The following is an 18,717-nucleotide window of genomic DNA, read 5'->3' on the forward strand; positions in this document are numbered from 1 at the left end:
GGAAATTCACGTGGATAGACGAAATATTTCTCACCGTGCAGATCGATAGCTATGACTGTGCGCAATCGATAGTTCATGCAGGCAGTCATTTATGGTATGGCAACGCCCGCCGCAAAATGGCAAAAAAATAATACATACGATTTAAAACTAATGGACAATTACGTATTACGTGAAAAGAACGCAACATAAATAATCAAAGTTTAATTGAAACGCAGCCTAGTGCAATAAGGCGCCAATTAATAGAGCGTGCGTGCGTGTGTGCTGAAACACCAATAAATAAGCATAAGAAAAGTGATTCAAATGAGTATCCCGAACACTTTGGGCCTCCTCTGATCCGATACCATTTTCCCCATCCATACACTTGCAAAAAAGCGACAGCGACCCATTGCCGAACAGAAGGGGGAGCAAAAGAGCGAAAGAGAGAGTGAGTGCGCTGACAAAGCCAGTCCACAGCCAGCGCAACACAGCGAACGTGCGACGAAGAGGGACATATCGAAACGAAGCCGAGAAGAAACACAAATTTGACTAAACCAAATCCAAATAGAATCGAACATTTGTCAACGCTAGCCGCCTGGCGCGTTTTGTGCATTAAACAAAGGCGTTCAGCGAAACGTGTTTGCACTGCAAAGCATTTCGTTTCGTTGCGCATTTTGTTGTTTTCATTTTTTTGTGCAACCAACACGGCAGGGGCTGAGTAAGCGCCAGAAAGAGTGCAAAAAAAGGAGCCAAGGAGCAACGAACTGTGTTTGCGGTGTGTGCGCTGCGTGTAAAAGGGTAAGCTCTATGTGCCAACTGCCTCGTTCTCTCATACTCGCGTACGCGTATGCGTTTTATTGCTGCTGTCAATTTTCGCACGGGCTGAAAACCCTGAAAATATGGTTGTCAGCTCGTCGGCGAAATTCTTTGGAGTCCATTCTCCTCTCATGTTTTCGGTCAAATACGCACTAAATGTGTGGGAAAAACAAATGTGTGCAGGCGTTTTATTGAATATATTATGCGACAAAGCAGCAATATTCTCCTGTTATCTCGCTCTCTCCCACAGGGTTATCCGCCGTTGCAGTTGTCGGCGGTGCCGCAGGTTTACGCCGTATTGATTCTCTTGAACATGCTGTGTATGACACTTGAGTAATTTGTGAGCAATTTGCAAACTAAATTAAGGTGCGTCAGAAGCGTTACTATCAAATAATTTATTAATTTGCCAGGTGTAGAGTTGCACGCCACACATTATATGGGGCTGTCAATCTGGTTCGATTTTCTGAGGCGGTGTGGCAACGCTGACCACACGCACGCAATACATGCGAAATGTGTAGCTGTGTGAAACTGAAGAGGAAGAAGCACACGGAAGAAGAAGCAGCGGCAAACTTCATGTTGGATGGTGGAAAGCAAACTGAAACATTTTAAACAAAAGTAAAATAGGGAGCTTGATAAATACGTAATAAAGATTGGATAAATTGTCTGCAAAAGTAAAAAATTAAGGGAGAACAAACACATTTTCTGCATTTAATATCTACTTTCCATCCCTCCTTCTTTCGGTCTAACAAACCAAACGCCAAGTGCTGTGTCTGTGTAAGTGCCGTATTTATACGGTACTTTTTAGAATGACATTTAAAACTTTTTTGCTTATTTTCCTGATCGTTTGCGTAGAAAAGTGTAACTAAAATATCTAAGTGAAAAATAAAACAAAAAAGAACCGCATACAGCGATTAAATAATAACTAACAAAGCCATCATCAGCGTCGTACTCGTCTCTATCGCTGCGTTTTTGTGTACGTGTATGTGACCGCGTGTGTTAGTGTGTGTGTGTTGTGTGTGCGCGCGTGTATTAGTGTGTCCGCTTATGAATGGTTGTTGTTATTACAAAAAGAAAAAAGAATTGTTGCCAAGCATTTTATTGTTTCATATGCACATATGTACACCCCCCCGCCTGTTCCCGCCGGGCCACGCCGCACAAAAGAAACCAAACTAAAAATTGCTTACATTACAAATGTTTGCCACTTTTTCTATTTGCCTATTGTTGGCTTTGGAGAGAACTTGTATTGCTGTTGTTGTATTTGTTGTCAGCCATTGTTCGCTCGTTCCCCACACCCCCACTTCTCAAGCCACCAATTATTACAAGACGCCACCGCAAATACTTCTTTCCAATGCGTTGCCGCTTCGGCTCAGTGTGCTGCTGTGCTGTGTTCTGGCTGTGTGTGCGTGTGTGTGGGTAGCAATCAAAGAGAGCACTGCATACAGCCGTCCCGCTCTGCCTGCCGCCATGCCTTTGGCAGACTCGTTTGCTTGTTCTTTTAATGGAACTGGCGCTAGCCTGCTCACACCAAACATTTGGTTTGATGAGGTGCGAGAGGGTGGCATCGCGGCATCAGTGAATGCAATGCATTGCCCGTGAGTTGGGAAGGGGGTGGGTGTAAAGAGAATGGTTTGTCCACCAAAACAAAAGCAACAATGGAAAAATTGCAGTAAACAAATTGTGGCCTAACACTCTCCCTTTTTCGTTCTCCCTCTCTCTCTCTCTCTGTCTGTCTCTTGCAGCTCACCAGAAAGACTGAAGCAAGAAGATTGCCCAATCAACGATCCCCAAAGGTAAGACAGAAAGGGAGATATACATATATATTGAGAGAGAGAACGAGAGTGCGAGAACAAGCACAAGCAACAACAACGACAAAGGAGAGCGATAAATCCACATCAACATCCACATTGAGATCCAAATCCAGCGCATTGAGAGAGCGAGGAACGCGGCGGCGGCGTCAAGGAAGCTAACGCTAATGAGGATCTATTGGCAGCATGAGTACACTGGGGGGAAGTAGGGGAGAGCGAAATGCCAAGCCCAAATTCACAGCGTTGGATATAAATCGCATGTACAAGAATAGTCGTGTAAGTACAAATCATATACATATCCATATGCATAAATGTCCCTCTATAGTCCCCATATATGTATATATGTACATACATATATATATTTACTGTTTGCTGATTCCATGACTCCCTCTCCCTCCCTCCCTCCGCCTTGCGCAGGGTGAATCAAGTGAACCATCAGCACAGAAAAATCAAGTGCCTCGTAAACATGGTATGCAAATCTTGGGAAAAGTGCCGTCCGCTAGGCGACCACCAGCCAATCTGCCATCCCTGAAGGCCGAGACCAACACCAGCAGCAGCAACAATAATTTCCTAGTCTCAGTCGAAGGTGAGTTGAGCGACAGCAGCAGCAGCAGAAGCAGCATCAGCAGAAGAGTACTCTCTATATCTCCTATATGTATCTCTCCTCTTAAATAACAGCAGGATCAGGCTCAGCAGGAGGATCTAATAATAGCCACAACAACACCACTGCCCACAGCGGAGGAGGAGGAGCAGGCGCTGCCGGTAACGGCGGTGGAGGAGCAACTGGAGGCGGTGGAGCCTCAGCATCACCTGGCGTAGGAGGAGGTTCACAGCAACTGCAGCAGCAACAGCAGCAGCATCACCACCACCACAACAACAACGTCTCAACGAGCAACGCCGGCAATAAATTCGGCAGCAGCAATAGTAGCACTAGCAACAGCAACAATAACGTCACCTCCGGGGGCGGCAACAACAGTGCCTCCTCTGGACATAGCCACACTCACAGCGGAGGCGGCGGCGGCGGTGGCGGTGGCCCCGCTAATAGCAACAAAAACTACAAGCTCATCAATAACTCGGCAGGCGGACCGGGGGGCAGCGGAGGAGGAGGATCAGCAGCCGGCGGTGGCCATTCGCTCAACTCACCCAAGTCATGGTCTGCCATAACCACAGGACACGAGAGGGGCCAGCACTTTGGTCGCCAGCCCCAGCATCATTCGCATCAGCAGCAGCAGGTGGTGCCCCACTACCAGAGTCCGCAATTCCAATACGAGTTCCCCACACTGGACGGCACAGTTGGCAGCGGCGGAAGCGGTGGCGGCGGATCGAGCGGTGCCGGTTCCGGATTGGGGGGAGCGCAGTCGGGCAAGGGACACTACCAGAACCAGGCGCATCACTCGAGCTCAATCCAGCAGAACCATCATCACTCGCATCACTCTCACCATCATCAGCAGCAGCATCAGCACCAGCACCAGCACCAGCAGCAGCATCAACAGTCGTCGCACCATCGGGACTACCACCAGGGCCAGGGACAGGGACGACAGTATGGCGGGGGATCTCACCACTCGCATCGCGACTACAGAGATGGCAACGACGACGGCGGCGGTGGCGCCGGTGGCATGGATCTGGGCGAGATGAGCCTGCGACCACAGAACGATACGGCCACCTGGCTGCAGCAGCAGGAGAAGGCGGCCAAGGGTGCTGCGGCAGCGGCTGCGGCGGCGGCGGCCAACTCGGACCTGGCGATGGGCCAACAGGGCCAGGGCCACCATCTGATCGCCGGCAACGGCGGCGGCGGTACACCTGGCGGCGGGGGTGGCGGCGGCGGATCAGGGAACGGAGGAGCCGTTCCCCTGCCCATACTTTCGCTTATGCCCTCGTTCATGCGCAGCGGTGCCCCAATGCCCACATCGGCGGTGGTTGCCGGCGGCCTGGGCATGGGTATCGGCGGATCCATGGCCACCACGGTGGCCTCCATTCTTGCGGGCGGCTCCGAATCGAGTCTGCCCACCCACTACCAGAACGGCATCCTTGGGGGACGGGCCGCTTCCCCGGCCGTTGGCGGTTTTCGTGCGGCCAGCGCTATACCGAAGCGTCCTGCGGCCTCTGCCTCGCCCCCACAGGGCATGGGCACAGCGACGCCACCCCAACAGCAGCAGGCGCAGCAGCAGGCAAACGGTGGCGGACGCAAGGAGAAGGACTATGTGGTGGAGCCGGAAGTGGCCCAAATGCAGCGCCCCATTATCCGCGAGGAGGATCTGGAGCGCTTGAATGCGATAGCCAAGGACGACAGCTGGACAAAGCAGGATGATATTGATTATACCAAGAAGTTGACATTCTCGGACGACGAATCCCCCCCAGAGGATCATCTCCATGGCGGCGGCTCTGGCAAACAGCAGCAGCACCAGCATCAGGGCCATTCCCAGTCGCAAGCCTCCACAGCTGCCTCCTCAGTATTGGCTGGCAAGATGGCACCCCCATCCGTATCCAGCTGGCAGCGTGGCAAGGATAGCAGCGAGCGCGAGTCCCTTCCAGAAGGGTGCTTGGACCAGCAGCAGCAATCGCAGCAGCAGCAACAGCAGCAAGACATGCGCCAACAGAACGGACATCGTGGCAGTTCTGGTAATGTTGGGGCACCAGTGGCCGGTGGCATTGCCCTGGACGCCAGTGTCTATGAGCGAGTAAAGCAGCGCAAGGAAGAGGAGGAGCGTCGCGAAATGGAGCGGAAACAGGCGGCGGCCAAGAAGCTGCAGGAGCTCGAAATGAAAATGAACAGCAAGAAGGCAGCAGCGGCGGCTCTGGCCGGCGAGGGACCCGCCTCATCTTCGGGCTCTGTCTCCTCGAATGAAGCGCAATCCCTTTCCGCACCGCTGGGCAATGTCAGTGAGGATGAGGGCGGAGGCCAGCATCGTCGACCACGCGGCAGCATCTCCAGCCTGGGCAGCGGTGTGAGTCCCGTGACAACTGGCGGTGGCGGCGGCGTGTCAGGTTCTGGTTCGCCAGCTGGCGGTGAATACGGCCAGAAGGGCGTGTTCCTTACCCACTTTCAATCGAATTTACCACCACGTTTCCAGCGCCAGCAGCAACAACAGCAGGCCCAGCAGCAGCAGCAGCAGCCACGCCTGGAGAAGAGCGCCTCGGCCAGCAGTGCTTTCGACAGCAATTCTCGCTACCTGCAGAAGGGTGGCGTGGGATCGGCCAGCGGAGGAGGAGCGGTCGCTGGTACCGTGGCAAGCGGTGGAGGGGGACGTGGGGGCTACGCTCAACGCGGTGCTTCCGGTGGAGGAGGAGGAGGAGCCGCTGGTGGGGGCTACGGACGCAATCGTCACGACAGCTCCAGTGCCCGAGAGGAGCAGGAGGCACTGACCATCGAGCAGCAGCAGCAGCGGTTCACCCGGGGACAGCAGGAGTACAGGAGTCAGGTGCAGTCATTGCCGCGGAGCATTTCGGAGAATTCGCATCGCAAAACCAGCGTCTCGTCGTCGACCGGCGGCGAGGAGTGCGCCATCCTGAGCCTGGGCTCGTGCTCCTCCTGGGCCGAGCAGACCGATGCCGAGCAGAAGGTACACCACAGGCATCGCGACGAGAGCTTCTCCTCCACCCACAGCCACGACTCGTCCGTGCAGATTAAGATCCTGCAGCGTCCGGCCCGTCAGCCCAGCCTCAGCGAAGAGGCCATGGCCCCTGGTGCCGTCGGCGGCCAGCAGCAGAAGCAACTGCTGCCTGCCTCTCCATCGCTGCACAAGCCCGCACCTGCAGAGATCATGCCCACGCAGATCCTGCGCCGCAGCGTGGAGCCGGTGGACAAGTCCGATGACAAGTCAGAGGAGAAGCCCGATGGCGATGGCGACAAGGCCAAGTATCAGCAGCAGCAGCAGGCGGCGTCTGGCAACAAGCAGCAGCAAGATGAGGACAAGGCGCATCCTAGCGCCGCCGCCGGCAAGCGCCCCAGTCCCAGAGGAGGAGGAGGTGGCGTCGGATCTGTTGGAGGTCGAGGCGGCGGTACACGCAGCTATGCGGCCAGCGCTGGAGGAGGCGGAGCACAAGCGGCATCAGTCGGAAGTGGCAGCTATCGTGGCGGAAATAGGAGCGGCAGCGACTGGGGCAGCAGCAGCCGCAGCAGCGGTACAGCTGGCAGACGCTACTACGGCAGCGGCGGCGAGCAATCGGAGCACTCGGAGGATGTGGATGAAGACTGCTACAGCAGTGGAGGTGGCGGGGGAGGAGGAGGTGGAGGTGGTACTGGCGCAGCACGTCGCCGTCCGGAGGATCCAGCGGGACAGCCGTCGGCCAACAAGGCCGGCTTCTCGCCGCGCGGAGAGCCCTCACGACGCGGACGCGGTGGACTTAGCAGCGGTGGTGGTGCCGTCTCAGCGCCTGGGTATCGCCGTCCGGTAGCCGCAGGATCCGGCACCGGATCAGCCGGCAATGCTGGAGGTGCTGGACGCGCGTACGGACGGCTCGGCTACGAGGAGTACGGCAAGCGCAGCTCAGAGTCGGAGGCGGATCTGTCGGACAAGAGCAAGCACATGGCCAAGGACGAGAAGGAGGCCTGCGGAGCCGTAGGCGAGGAGAAGGACTGCAAGACTGCCACTTCAGCCCCCAGCCACAGTCACAGCCACAGCCAGCACACTGCCTTGGTCAAGGAGGAGGCGCAAAAGGATTCGCCAGCGCGCATTCCTCCCGGACTGGCTGCCACCGCGGCAGGAGGAGCGCCCACGGCCCTGACCAGCGGCGTCGCGACAGGCGGCGTCCCCTCATCACTGGGCTGCTCAGCAGACCTGCTTGAAAAGAAAAAGGCCGGCGGCGACACCTCATCCGTCTCTGTCATAGGCGGTCCGTGCGGCAGCAGCGAGAAGGTCATCAAGCTGGCAGCCATCGGCGAGAAATCGCCACTGGTGGCCGTCAGCCTGGGAGTGGGTCCAGGTTCTGGTCCGGGTACAGTGCCCGGTGGCCAGGGAGCCACGCTCCTGATCGACGGTGCCCCCGTCAACACGATCATCTTTGAGAACTCAACGTACAAGCAGCAGCAGGTGCAGCAGCAGCAGCAGCAGGCGGTTGCAGCGGCTGTGGTCATTAAGCCCAACAGCCAGCTCTCGGGCGACTCCACGGTGGACAGCCTTTCCAGTGCCTTGTCCCAGATGAGCTTCGGCGGCAAGTCCGCCACGGGAGCCGGCGAGGAGGCGCAGGACATGAAGCTAGGCTTCACCTTCGGAGATGATCCCTCGCCCCTTAAGGTGGATACCATGGACAAGACCTCCGCCAGCCAGCAGCATCAGCACCACCAGCAGCAGCAGCAGGCGGCACAACAGCAGCAGCAACAGCAAAATAATTCAACGGCCGATCTCAATATGAAGATAGCCAGCGTGAAAAAGGTGTGGGAGTCGGCCACTCCGATGTCGGACGGGCCATCGCCCTCGCAGGTGCAGGTGCAACAGCAACAGCAGGCCCTGCCCATAGGCCAGCAGCAGCAGCAGGCCATGGCCCAGCAGCAGCAACAGCAGCAGCAGCAGCAGCAGTCGCTCGTCCAGCAACAGCCACTACAGGTCCAGCAGCAGCAGCAGCAGGTGCAACAGCAGCAGGTCCAGCAGCAGCAGCAGGTCCAGCAGCAGCAACAGCAGCAAGCGGTACAGCAGCAACAATCTGTGCTGCAGCCCCAAGGTGGCGACGATGGCAGCAGCCACATGAGTGCCGCCTCGTTTGTGGCCGCGGCGGTGGCTGCCTCCCAGCAGCACCAGCAGCAGATGCCCCATTATGCGGTCTCAGCGGTGCACATGCAGAGCCACCACCACCAGCAGCAGCAGGCCCAGCACCATCAGCACCATGCGCTGTCCTCGCCGGGGCCCGTTCCCGGTGTGCATGGCTATGGGGGTCATGGATCGCCCTTCGATGGCGGCTCCTTGGACCAGCAGTTCCAGCAGGAGGACTACCCCAGTCCCCAGCAACAGCAGCAGCAGCACCAGAAGGCCAAGCAGCAGAAGTACCTGGGCATGTCTCCGCCCCCCAGCCAACAGCAGCAGCACTCCCAGCAGCAACACTCGCAGCATCAGCAGCACCAGCAGCAACAGCAGCAACCGTTCTACCAGGCGTCGCCGCAGTTCGGTGTCGGCGGCATTCCAACGATTCCCAGCCCGCCGGCCGTGGTGTTCAATTCGTCGCAGATGCCACCGCCGCCGCCACCGTCGCAGGGCGGCAATCTGTATGCTCCATTCCATACGCTCGATCATTCGAGCCGCTCGCCCGCCTATTCGGCGGCAGCGGCCGCACACAGCTTCCCGGGCCACTATGCGGCAGCAGCGGCGGCGGCGGCGGCAGCCGGTGGCCCCTTCAACGTCAATGCGTACGCCATGCAGACGGCCCATGGCGGCAACATGCCCCAGACGGCGGCCACACCCGACATGTACTCCAATCTGTCGTCGCAGTTCCGTCTGGGCGGCGGACCCGGCGGCCCTACGGTCGGCCCCTTCGGTCAGCCCAACTCGCAGCAGCTGAGCAATCCGAACGCCGCGGTGACCATCATCTCATCTAACAGCAACTCCATGATGTCCTCGGGAGCAGCCAAGCCGCCTCAATCCAGCCAGCAGCCCATCGGGGCCATAGGCTCCAAGTCGGCGGGCAGCGGCGGTGGCCCCGGCCCCTATGCCACCACCCAGCAGTATATGAATCTTTATCCCGGCCCTCCGCCCCAGCATCCGGGCCAGGGCGGCCCCCCGCCGGGCGCCCATCAGCTCCAGTCCAACAGCTACTACTCGAATTCGGCGCCAGGCGGTCCCAGTGGCCCGCAGTTCTATGGTGGACCCCCGCCGCAGGGCAACGGAGGTGCGCAGAGCTACGGCCTGGCCACAGCCGCCGGCATGTACGGGGGCCATCAGGGCGGACCGCCCGGCTCCAATGGGCCGCCAGGCGGTCCCCAGTCACAGCACACGATGGGCAATTTCAACACGCAGTTCATGAACTCCCCCTTGCTGTCGGCCGGTATCAATCAGTACCGAGGAGGACCCACGCCTGGAGCGGCCTACCTGAAGAGCAGCCAGGGACAGGGCCATATGCAGGACTCGGTAAGGACTACAGACAGCGACGCAGTCAGATGCCGTCGTAAAAAGAGAATCACCTAAATGTGTGCACGTTCATTACAACACTTATTCATCAAATCCGACCCGCACAGTTCAAGCACGAATCAAGAATCTACAATCAAGAAAAATCCTTCATCGAATTATCGTCCAAATTTTGAAATACACTTGTAACAGTGAAGTCTAACAGGAGTGTACATATAAAATATGATTGCTCCAGCTTTAATAGTCTCTGGGATCTGTGGATGACACAGAATATTGTTCTTTGCGGTGGGTGGGGCGAAATTTTGAAATACACTTGTGCAAGTTCAATATCACGGGAGTGTGGATACCAAATTTGGTTTCTCTAGCTCTTATAGTCTCTGAAATCTAGGCGCTCACTTTTTGCGATATGCAGAGCCGACCATGAAACGTGTGTGTCAGAGAGAGAGAGAGAGAGATAGCGAGAGAAAATCAAATTGTTTTCTTCATTATGGCTATAATAATAATACGATTTGGTACAGATTCTGCACCATAAAAGATATAGTCTTATTCTTTTTTGGTTTTCTCTTATCTTTAAAATCGTGGATGCCACAGATTTTCGTCCTTTTTGGGGGCGGTGCGAAGTTTTGAAATATACTTATAACAGTGACATATCACGGAAGTGTGGATATACGGAAGTCGTTGCTCTAGCTATTATATTATAGTCTCTGAGCACTAGGCCCCCATTGGGAGGGATAGACAGACATGGCTCAATCGACTCGGCTATTGATGCTGATCAAGAATATATATACTTTATGGGGTCGGAGGGGCTTCCTTCTGGAACACGTTACACACATCCATTTTCACCACAAATCTCATTTTGAGTATCGGGTATAAAAAGATATAGTCTTTAATCGTTAATCTATCTGCCGTTAACCAAACTGTGTCTCTTGTCCTCCCCCTTCAGATGGGCCGACAGCTGAAGAGTCCACTCAGCGCTGACATGAGTCTCGGTCTGGCCAAACAGGTCCAGTCGCAGCCCAGTCCGCCGCACCACAAGAACTATGGCGCTGTAAGTGTTGCTTCCTCTACTAACCAGAATGATGCTCACTCTCTCTCTTCCTCTCTTCTTAAAGTGGGATCTGCAAAACCAGGTGCTGCAGCAGCAGCAACAGCAGCAACAACAGCAGCAGCAACAACAACAACAACAACAGCAACAGCAGCAGCAACAATCTCAGCAGCAACAGCAGCAGCAGCGCCAGCAGCAGGGCGGTAACGGCGGCAACGGACCCAACATGAACGCCCTGGGCGGACGTGGCAGCGGTGCCGTGGGGAGTGGCAGCGGGAACGGTGGCGGTGGCTCTCAGGTGGTTGGCGGCAACGGCAGTGGAGGTGGCAATGGTGGCGGAAACGGTGTTGGCAGCGTTGGACAGAGCGGTGGCAACCAAGGTCGGTACCCCACGCCCATTCAGCGACCCAACAACTATCCGCAACAGCATCCCCAACAGCAGCAGCAACAGCAGCAGAGGGATCAGGCGGCAGCAGCAGCGCAGCGCGCCCAAAACATGCGGCAGGTGACCGGCGGCAATGGAGGAGTGGCAGCGCCAACCAGTGCCGGTGGCAATGGCAATGCCCCAGTTGGACCGCCGGGCGGTAACGGCGGTGGCGGTGGCAATGGGGGACCAGGAGGTGCGGTGGGCGGCGGCTCAACCGGCTCCGCGGTCGGCTCGGCGGCTGCGCAGCTGAGCAAACCGTATTATGCCAACAATGCGGCCGGCTCCGGCGGTGGGGCCAATCGCGGGGAGTGGCACGCCAACTGAGTGGGGCAGAATCCTTCGCCCACGCCCACGATCATGCCCACGACCACACTCAACACCACTCCAGCGGACCCCAGCCACAGCCACAGCCACAATCACAGTCCCCCACCTACAATAGAAGAAAATACACACACACAAACGTGCATACAGGCATAGAGGAAACGGGGAATAGTGGAAGGAATGCGCATCGAAGGAGATCAATAAAAGCAAATCATGGAAAGGAAAGCAAAGCAAAGTAAAGGAACGATAACGATAACGAATGTAGGAACTGTTGGAAGCGAAAGCAGAGAGGAGAAATATTTACTTATCCATAAAACTAAACGTTAAGCAACAAGTAAAAGTAAAAGTAAAACGTGAAGAAGGAAGAAGGCGGCAGCAGGCAGAAGCCAGAAAGCTAACGAAATCGAAAGTTAATAACACAAACTACAAGAGATACTATCGCAAGCGTAAGAGAAAATGTGAGAGAATAAAGGGAAAGCAGACGCGGGAGCAGAAGCGACGAAGAGCGAGAGCGAGAGACGAGTAGAGACCTAAAAATGCTAACAAGAGAAACAGAGCTGCCAAGAATAAGACGGTAAAAGTAAACCGCCAGAGAAGAAAGAAATCGAGAGAAAGGAAAACAAAACAAAACAGTACTCGGTAAGAAAAACCTCAGTAAATGAGAAATGGGAGAAATGCAAACGCAAAGTGAGAGAAAAGCGTTCAAAGGGAAATTTAGCAACTGCGAAGAGGAGACACACGAAACCCAAACCCTTAAGGAAATTAGAGCAGGAATAAAGCATTAATGGCGTTTATCAAGGAGGAGCCATCGGCAGGAGGATCGGCAGCAGATGTTGATTTGATGATTGTTGGCAGGTCCTCAGGGAAGGGAGGCGGAACGATGACGGAAAATGCAAATCAGAGATAGTAAGAGATAGGTACCCCATCCCCATAAGCAGCCCTGCCCCTCTCCGCAACACCGCCACACCGTCACCGCCGCAACAGATGAAAACGGAAGCAGCAGCAACAGGAGAACAGGAGCCCGAAGGAGCAATAGAAAATGGAGAAATCGCAAGAGAATTACTTATTAAACAAAACACACATACACACACACACACACACACACACAAAATGCACACATTACACAGACACACACAAACACACGAACACGAACTCATATAAAAACATACTTACATAAATAGCGGAGTGTATTTTTTGTCAAACAAATTTACATAATATTACTTTTACGTTTATATACTTATTATTTTTTGTAGTAGAGTCTCTCTCCCGCAACGCCCCGCCCCGCCCCGGCCCGGCCCACCCCTCAATGCTCTTTCCCCCAAATTAAATCCCCAAGAAAAACAAAAACCAACAACAAACTGAACATTTGGCACTGCGTATGCTTTAATTTCTTTATACATAAATACATAATACATATACATAAATATTGTTTAATTTTTTTGCAACACACAAAAAATCCACTAATAATTCTAATTTATGTTTATGCTACAATATAATACATTATATATATATATATACATATATACAAAACGTAACCCGGGGCTCTATCTACTCTATACAAATCACATCTGAAAGAATGAGCGAGGAACGAAGAACGAGGAAAGTGACGAGAAAGCGAGCACGAGATGATACCTACATACACATATAGAGAATATATAGAGAAACGAAGAGAGAGAGAGACAAATGAAAAGCAGGCAAGCTTTTAAGTTTGATTAAGCGCAAAAATAAGTTTAAACAAGTAAAAGCAAACAAAATACATTATAGAAATCTGTATGAACAAAAACAAAAATCGAAAACAGAAAACAGAAACCAGAAACAATAACAAAACAGCAATAACAGGCATTATATGTATATGTAGCATTATACAGACATATGAGTAATTCCTGATCCCGATCATTATCGTTATACAAGTCCCCCCGCCACCCCGTCAATATGGCAGCACTGCTAAACGAATAACGGTATCCGTATCCCCCCGGTATCCCAGGCTTTAAATTGAAAGTGTTCAGCGCAAATCGCACATGGGTGGCAACGCCGCCACCACCCCCTATCGCAGCCAGACCTGCCAGACATCGCCAGTCAGCAATCGGAAAGAACTGTAATCGAAATGAAGAACGAAACGAACGTTTTATGCTCAAGGGCGCAGTCACGTAAATCAGAGAATTAAAAGTAATGTATGTATGCTGTACGAGAGTGACGTGGCGAGAATGAAATTTAAACAATTTATATAAATGTGTAATTCATTATGTAACTGTAACTTAACAAGGATATGATATGATATGATCTATGTATGGGCATTAACGATACACTCACACACACACACACACACACACACACACACACACACACAAAACACATACGCATGCATATACAAGAATACGAGTATATATATATTATATATAGAAGCAAAAACGGTTCCAATTTTAATGACAACAAGATCCCCACACACATACACTGATACAAATTCAAACATACTCTTGCTCGTACAACAGTAATTATAACGATTATAATCGCACACATCCCAGGGCGACGACGACGGTGGGAGAGCCGCAGAGATCTCTTGCTCGCACTCCCCACATCCTCCACACCCCACACCCCCCCACACGCGCTCTCAGCGAATACTAAGAAGGGTTCGTTGGAGGGAGATCCCTGTGGCCCGCCCCCGCAGCACCCAATCCCAATGCTAAGATGTAGTAGAAATATAGACAAAAACCAAAACAAAAATCAAGCAGAATAACTGCGACTGCGCTGCGCACTTTGCTACGCTGCTTCTGTGCTGCGCTGCTGCTGTAAAGCGCAAAAGAGAAAACGCAATAGAAAAAAGCAATGGAATATAGCGGTAAATTAGCGGTATATTAAATAGTCCACACACACACACAAACACACACACAATCAGACTCAGTCACTCACTCCCACGCACCCGAATGTCACCCGCTCACTCACTCAATCACTCACTCACATACGACCCGCCCCCAAAACGGGGAATTTGCAAAGCCAGGCAAATAGTTTAGTTATTAAAATAACACGGAAAACGAGAGGAAACAGAAGCATAAAGAGAACAAAAGAAAAGAAAACGAAAGCGAAACAGTTAGTGGATAACAGGAGAAAATAGGAAGATATAGAAAGAAAACCGAAACCGAAGCAAACGCTTGCTATTATACAATACATGTAAAAGGTAATTACATAGCATATACAATTGATAAATGATATAAACACTAATTTATACCTACAACATATATTTTAAATGCATCAAGAAACCCGTTAGGGCTGATTAACATACAGCTAAACGGTCGAAGGACACGTCAGTCAGGCGAGGAATAGGCCCGGCCAGCAGGCAGGCAGGCAGGCAGATAGGAGAGAAATGAAGAGTACAGTACATGAAATATTTATACGAAATATATGTAAACCATTTTTACATTCAATTCATTCAAATTAATTTTTAGCAATACTGAAATTTCGATAAAAAAAAAAAGAAAGAAAACAAACCTGGGGCCCGCCCCAGATCCCCCTTACCCCCGTGACCTCTCCAACCAATGAACGAGAGGAATCTTTCAATTTCGATTCAAATCTGGGGCCCGCTCCAGATCGATTGCCCTTACCCCTAGCCTCAACCGATGAATGAGGAAAATTTAAAGCAAGTTTGAAATGAAATAAAACTTTAAATAAAATATTTAAAAAACAAAACAAAAAACCCAAAAAAAAACAACGAACAAAATTTGTTGAACATGCTGTTTTAAACCGACGCTGTACTTACCAATGTGTTTTCCACATTTTACTTCTTTAGGAAAATTCTCTTTCAAAATATAAAATAGAGAAAAGGGACAGAGCATGGGGCATGGGCATGGGTCAAGAGGGCAACAGTGCTTCCACATTGAGGTGGAAACATCTGACCATTGGTGGATAATGTTGCATAGTGCATCAAACCCGATGACGAGCATGGATACTCGTGTGAGAGGAGTTCTCGACGGACGGTAAGAATAATGGTTGCACAAGCAAACGCCATATTTTTCGTTAGATGTACAACAGTTCTTGGATCTTTTAATTATAGAAAAGTGCAGGAGCGCGAGCTATGAACAATTATCGGTGTATCTACTCGGAGAAGTTTGGTGCTCTGTCTGTTAGGTTGTTCGATCTTCACATAATTCGAGGAGAATGATTCTGGTAGATTCGACTGGTTGCCAGAAGAGTCTATAAATTAAGCTTACGAGAATAAATACAATCTGTGAATAGGTTTTTCTAAATTATTAATCGGTCACACCAGAAGAAGTTGTTGGAACATACATATATGAATGCTTCTGGCAGTGAAGTCCGCAAAAGTTAAGGTGTTGTTCTGAAGGGAGAGCAATGAAGAGGTTCAGTCTGTGCATACATGTATTCATCCTCGGTTTCCGTTAGAAAGGAGTGGATGACCTGAATTAGAGCGAGATGACAGATGGAAGAGAACTCCTGGGAGATGGGCAAAGAGAACCACAGGCGCACAGACCCCCATATCAGGAACCACTTGAATTATTCTTTCACACTGATATTTGTTTGGCAGCCGGCTGCCATCAAGGAACAATCTAGCCTCCTCCTGTCGTGATAGATCATTACATAAGCTATTTGGTTCAGTGAGTTACATTTTCAACTTATTTATTCCTTCAAGGTCTTGCACTACACATAAATTACATGGCCTCGATCCTGCGGCGCCCGTTCTGTGGTGTTCGGATCACAGCATTCGGTCCCTGGGTCCGATGGGGCTGCAGAAGCACTTGGTACGAGAAGAAAAAAGGGCAACGGCAACCCTCTACTTCTTCTTGGGCTTCAGCACCTGGTAGGCAATCACCAGTCCCATCACAGCATATGTAGCCTTGGCCACCTGCAATAACCATAGATCAAGAGCGTGTCATAACACTTGGACGGCATTCATCTGCATATTCATGCTATGCGGAAAAGTACTCACATTGGCGCGGCCGCTCATGGTCGAGCCATTAAATATTTTCGACATGCCGGTCAGTTTCTCGCCTTCACCAGCCATTGCTGCAAAACAAGGTAATGGGGTTATCTTTTTATATTTTCCATTGATTGCTATCGTCTACTCACTTTCAGGTTATTTTTCACGATTTCGAGTTGTTGAAAATGGGACAATAAAAAAAATGTACGCCGAGTTATGCAATTTTACTTTGATCAAGTTGTTACATGGCAACTACGCGGTATGTACACATTTGCTACATAATGGCAGGAAAAAGATGGTGTGGACAACAGGCCAAACGGCCCAGAAAATGCAACGCATGCTAGGTGATACCCACCCCAATTGCTCAATATACCTTGAAGACAAAAAGCGAGGTGAGGTTCCTGGGAACCTTGCCAGTTGGGTTATCTTTTTTTGCCTGTTGACCATACCCTTTCGTATGGCCCACTAAAAATTACGACTCATTTTTTCGTTACAGGAGAGAACAGCAATGTGACCGTTCGACCCGCAAAAATACCTCCGGCGAAACACTTTTTAACATGCCTTTCTTCCGAAATTTTTGAAAAAATTGAGATTTTGATGGCAAACGATCAGGAATTCGATGCTGATCACGAATTAGTATTTAATGTGGCCTGAGACATTACGAAAAAAATTCAACCTGTTTTAGAATTTCATTATTATCTGGTAACTATCTGGTGGTATTGGCAAATATCGTCAACATAGATTACGAACCTGCCACATTTTTACACTTTTTTTGTAAGGGTAACAGCATTAAAAAAGCTGAAAAAAGCCAAACAAAATTATAAAAAAGCCAGAGCTGACGGGAAAAAAGCGTAGTCGGCAGCACTGCGACGCACTGGCAGCGAAATACTGTAAATACAGCTGCGCCGCTGTCTCTGCGTTACTTTTTTTTTCTTGCTTTCATCGAATTTTCATATATTTTATACTCCTGATAGTTAATGCTATTTTTTAGTTGTAGTTGAATAGAGGCTCCACGGCACCGTTTTGTGGTGCAGAACAATGACAAAGGACAGTATCTGGCTGGTTCGGTGCTTGTTGCGGTGGTTCGGTGCCTCGCAACTGTTTACTTTATCGGGACTTACGATGGCGGATGTTCGTTTTTGAGGCTGCATTATCGCTTTCTTTGCCTCTTTCTTTCTTGCTTCTTCGCTTCACTAGAACTGCTAGTGGAAGACTCGTCACTCTGTGCTAACTTCCGAACTGCCATCACCAACGCGATTCTTTACCACTCGCGTTTCTTGACTGCCTTCTTGGTCATCTGCGAATTCTCCCGTTTTCGCAAGTTTCAATCGCCTCCCGCAATTCACAAATTTTGTATCGCAGTTGGACTTAAAAAAGGCCGGATCTGACTGTGATTCTTCTGCTCACGCCGCTTCCGAGTCCGAACGCTGCGACGACGCACTGGAAGCGAAATACTATAAATACAGCTGCGCCGCTGAGTCTGCATTCAAATTTTTTTTTGTTCTCTGGCGTTCAAATTTTTATGTATTTTATACTCTCGATAGTTAATGCTATTTTTTAACGCCATTCTGTAGCACTCGAGTTTTTTGACCGCCTTCTTGGTCATCGCAAAATTTGGGAGTGTTGACGCAGTCGAGGGTCACGGTTCTCACTCCTTCGTTTTGCCTCCTGGGGAGGAGAATTGACCTTTTTGTGTTGGTGAGTCTTCCAGTAGCAGTTCTAATGAAGCGAAGAAGCAAGAAAGAAAGAGGCGTTCCCCCTCGTTTAAATATGGGTTCTGTGTCCATGATCGGAAATCATATTCTTCGATTTTGATATTCGGCTATTAAACCAATTTATATTAATTACTAGATAGCAGGACATTCAGCACAGAACACACTAAAATCTTTCCACAAAAGGAAGGCAAATAGATTTGTTGAGTAGGGCTCATAATGCACTTGCAATTCAAAATTTTAACTTAAGCTTAAGCACTATTAGTCGAAGATTTAAGCCTTCAGCAATCAACCAGCAAATTTAAGAGGCATTAAAATCAATAATGTTAAAATTCTCATACATGATTTGACATGATTTTTTGTATAAAAAGCAGCCTCAACAAATGGACTTTAAAACTGAAATTAAAAAAAAAACTAGAAGATGTATTCCTTATGCCACTGACATGGCTGCTTCGAGGGGACCTATCAAATGTCAACGGCAGCTTGGGAAAATCTCATTTAATTACTAGGCTGTCCATTTGGTTCCTTCAACTATATTCGGCTGGGTGCTTGTAATCTAAAATAAAAACTCATTAAAATTAGAATGCACCTGCTGAGAACCGAAAGCTGGCATTACAGATTGTCAAGAAAAAAAGG

General features: G+C 50.6%; 2 protein-coding genes across 9 annotated transcripts; one reads left to right on the plus strand and one right to left on the minus strand.

Moving 5' to 3' along the window:
* The first annotated feature begins 57 nt into the window (after positions 1-57).
* nocte (no circadian temperature entrainment) lies at positions 58-13,173 on the plus strand. Of its 8 annotated transcripts, none has more exons than XM_033383626.1 (8): positions 59-774; positions 1,043-1,132; positions 1,203-1,463; positions 2,532-2,873; positions 3,015-3,183; positions 3,276-9,652; positions 10,593-10,697; positions 10,762-13,173. In XM_033383626.1, exons 4-8 carry the CDS (start codon positions 2,784-2,786, stop codon positions 11,443-11,445), a joined length of 7,425 nt encoding a protein of 2,474 aa, XP_033239517.1. In that variant the 5' UTR covers positions 59-774; positions 1,043-1,132; positions 1,203-1,463; positions 2,532-2,783; the 3' UTR covers positions 11,446-13,173. The 8 variants fall into 8 exon arrangements, with proteins under 8 accessions (XP_033239520.1, XP_033239517.1, XP_033239516.1 ...); XM_033383625.1 differs by having other exon boundaries at positions 1,203-1,432; XM_033383631.1 differs by having other exon boundaries at positions 60-774; positions 1,203-1,407; positions 3,279-9,652.
* A 2,864-nt stretch (positions 13,174-16,037) lies between these two features.
* Neb-cGP (ATP synthase membrane subunit K, mitochondrial) lies at positions 16,038-16,674 on the minus strand. The gene is made up of 3 exons (XM_001354824.3): positions 16,519-16,674; positions 16,379-16,455; positions 16,038-16,294 (listed from the first exon to the last, which is right to left on the minus strand). The coding sequence occupies exons 2-3, from the start codon at positions 16,451-16,453 to the stop codon at positions 16,223-16,225; spliced, it is 147 nt and encodes a 48-aa protein (XP_001354860.1). The 5' UTR covers positions 16,454-16,455; positions 16,519-16,674; the 3' UTR covers positions 16,038-16,222.
* Between the last annotated feature and the right edge of the window lie 2,043 nt (positions 16,675-18,717).

The sequence above is a fragment of the Drosophila pseudoobscura genome, chromosome X (assembly GCF_009870125.1).
Source record: "Drosophila pseudoobscura strain MV-25-SWS-2005 chromosome X, UCI_Dpse_MV25, whole genome shotgun sequence".
Taxonomy (NCBI): domain Eukaryota; kingdom Metazoa; phylum Arthropoda; class Insecta; order Diptera; family Drosophilidae; genus Drosophila; species Drosophila pseudoobscura.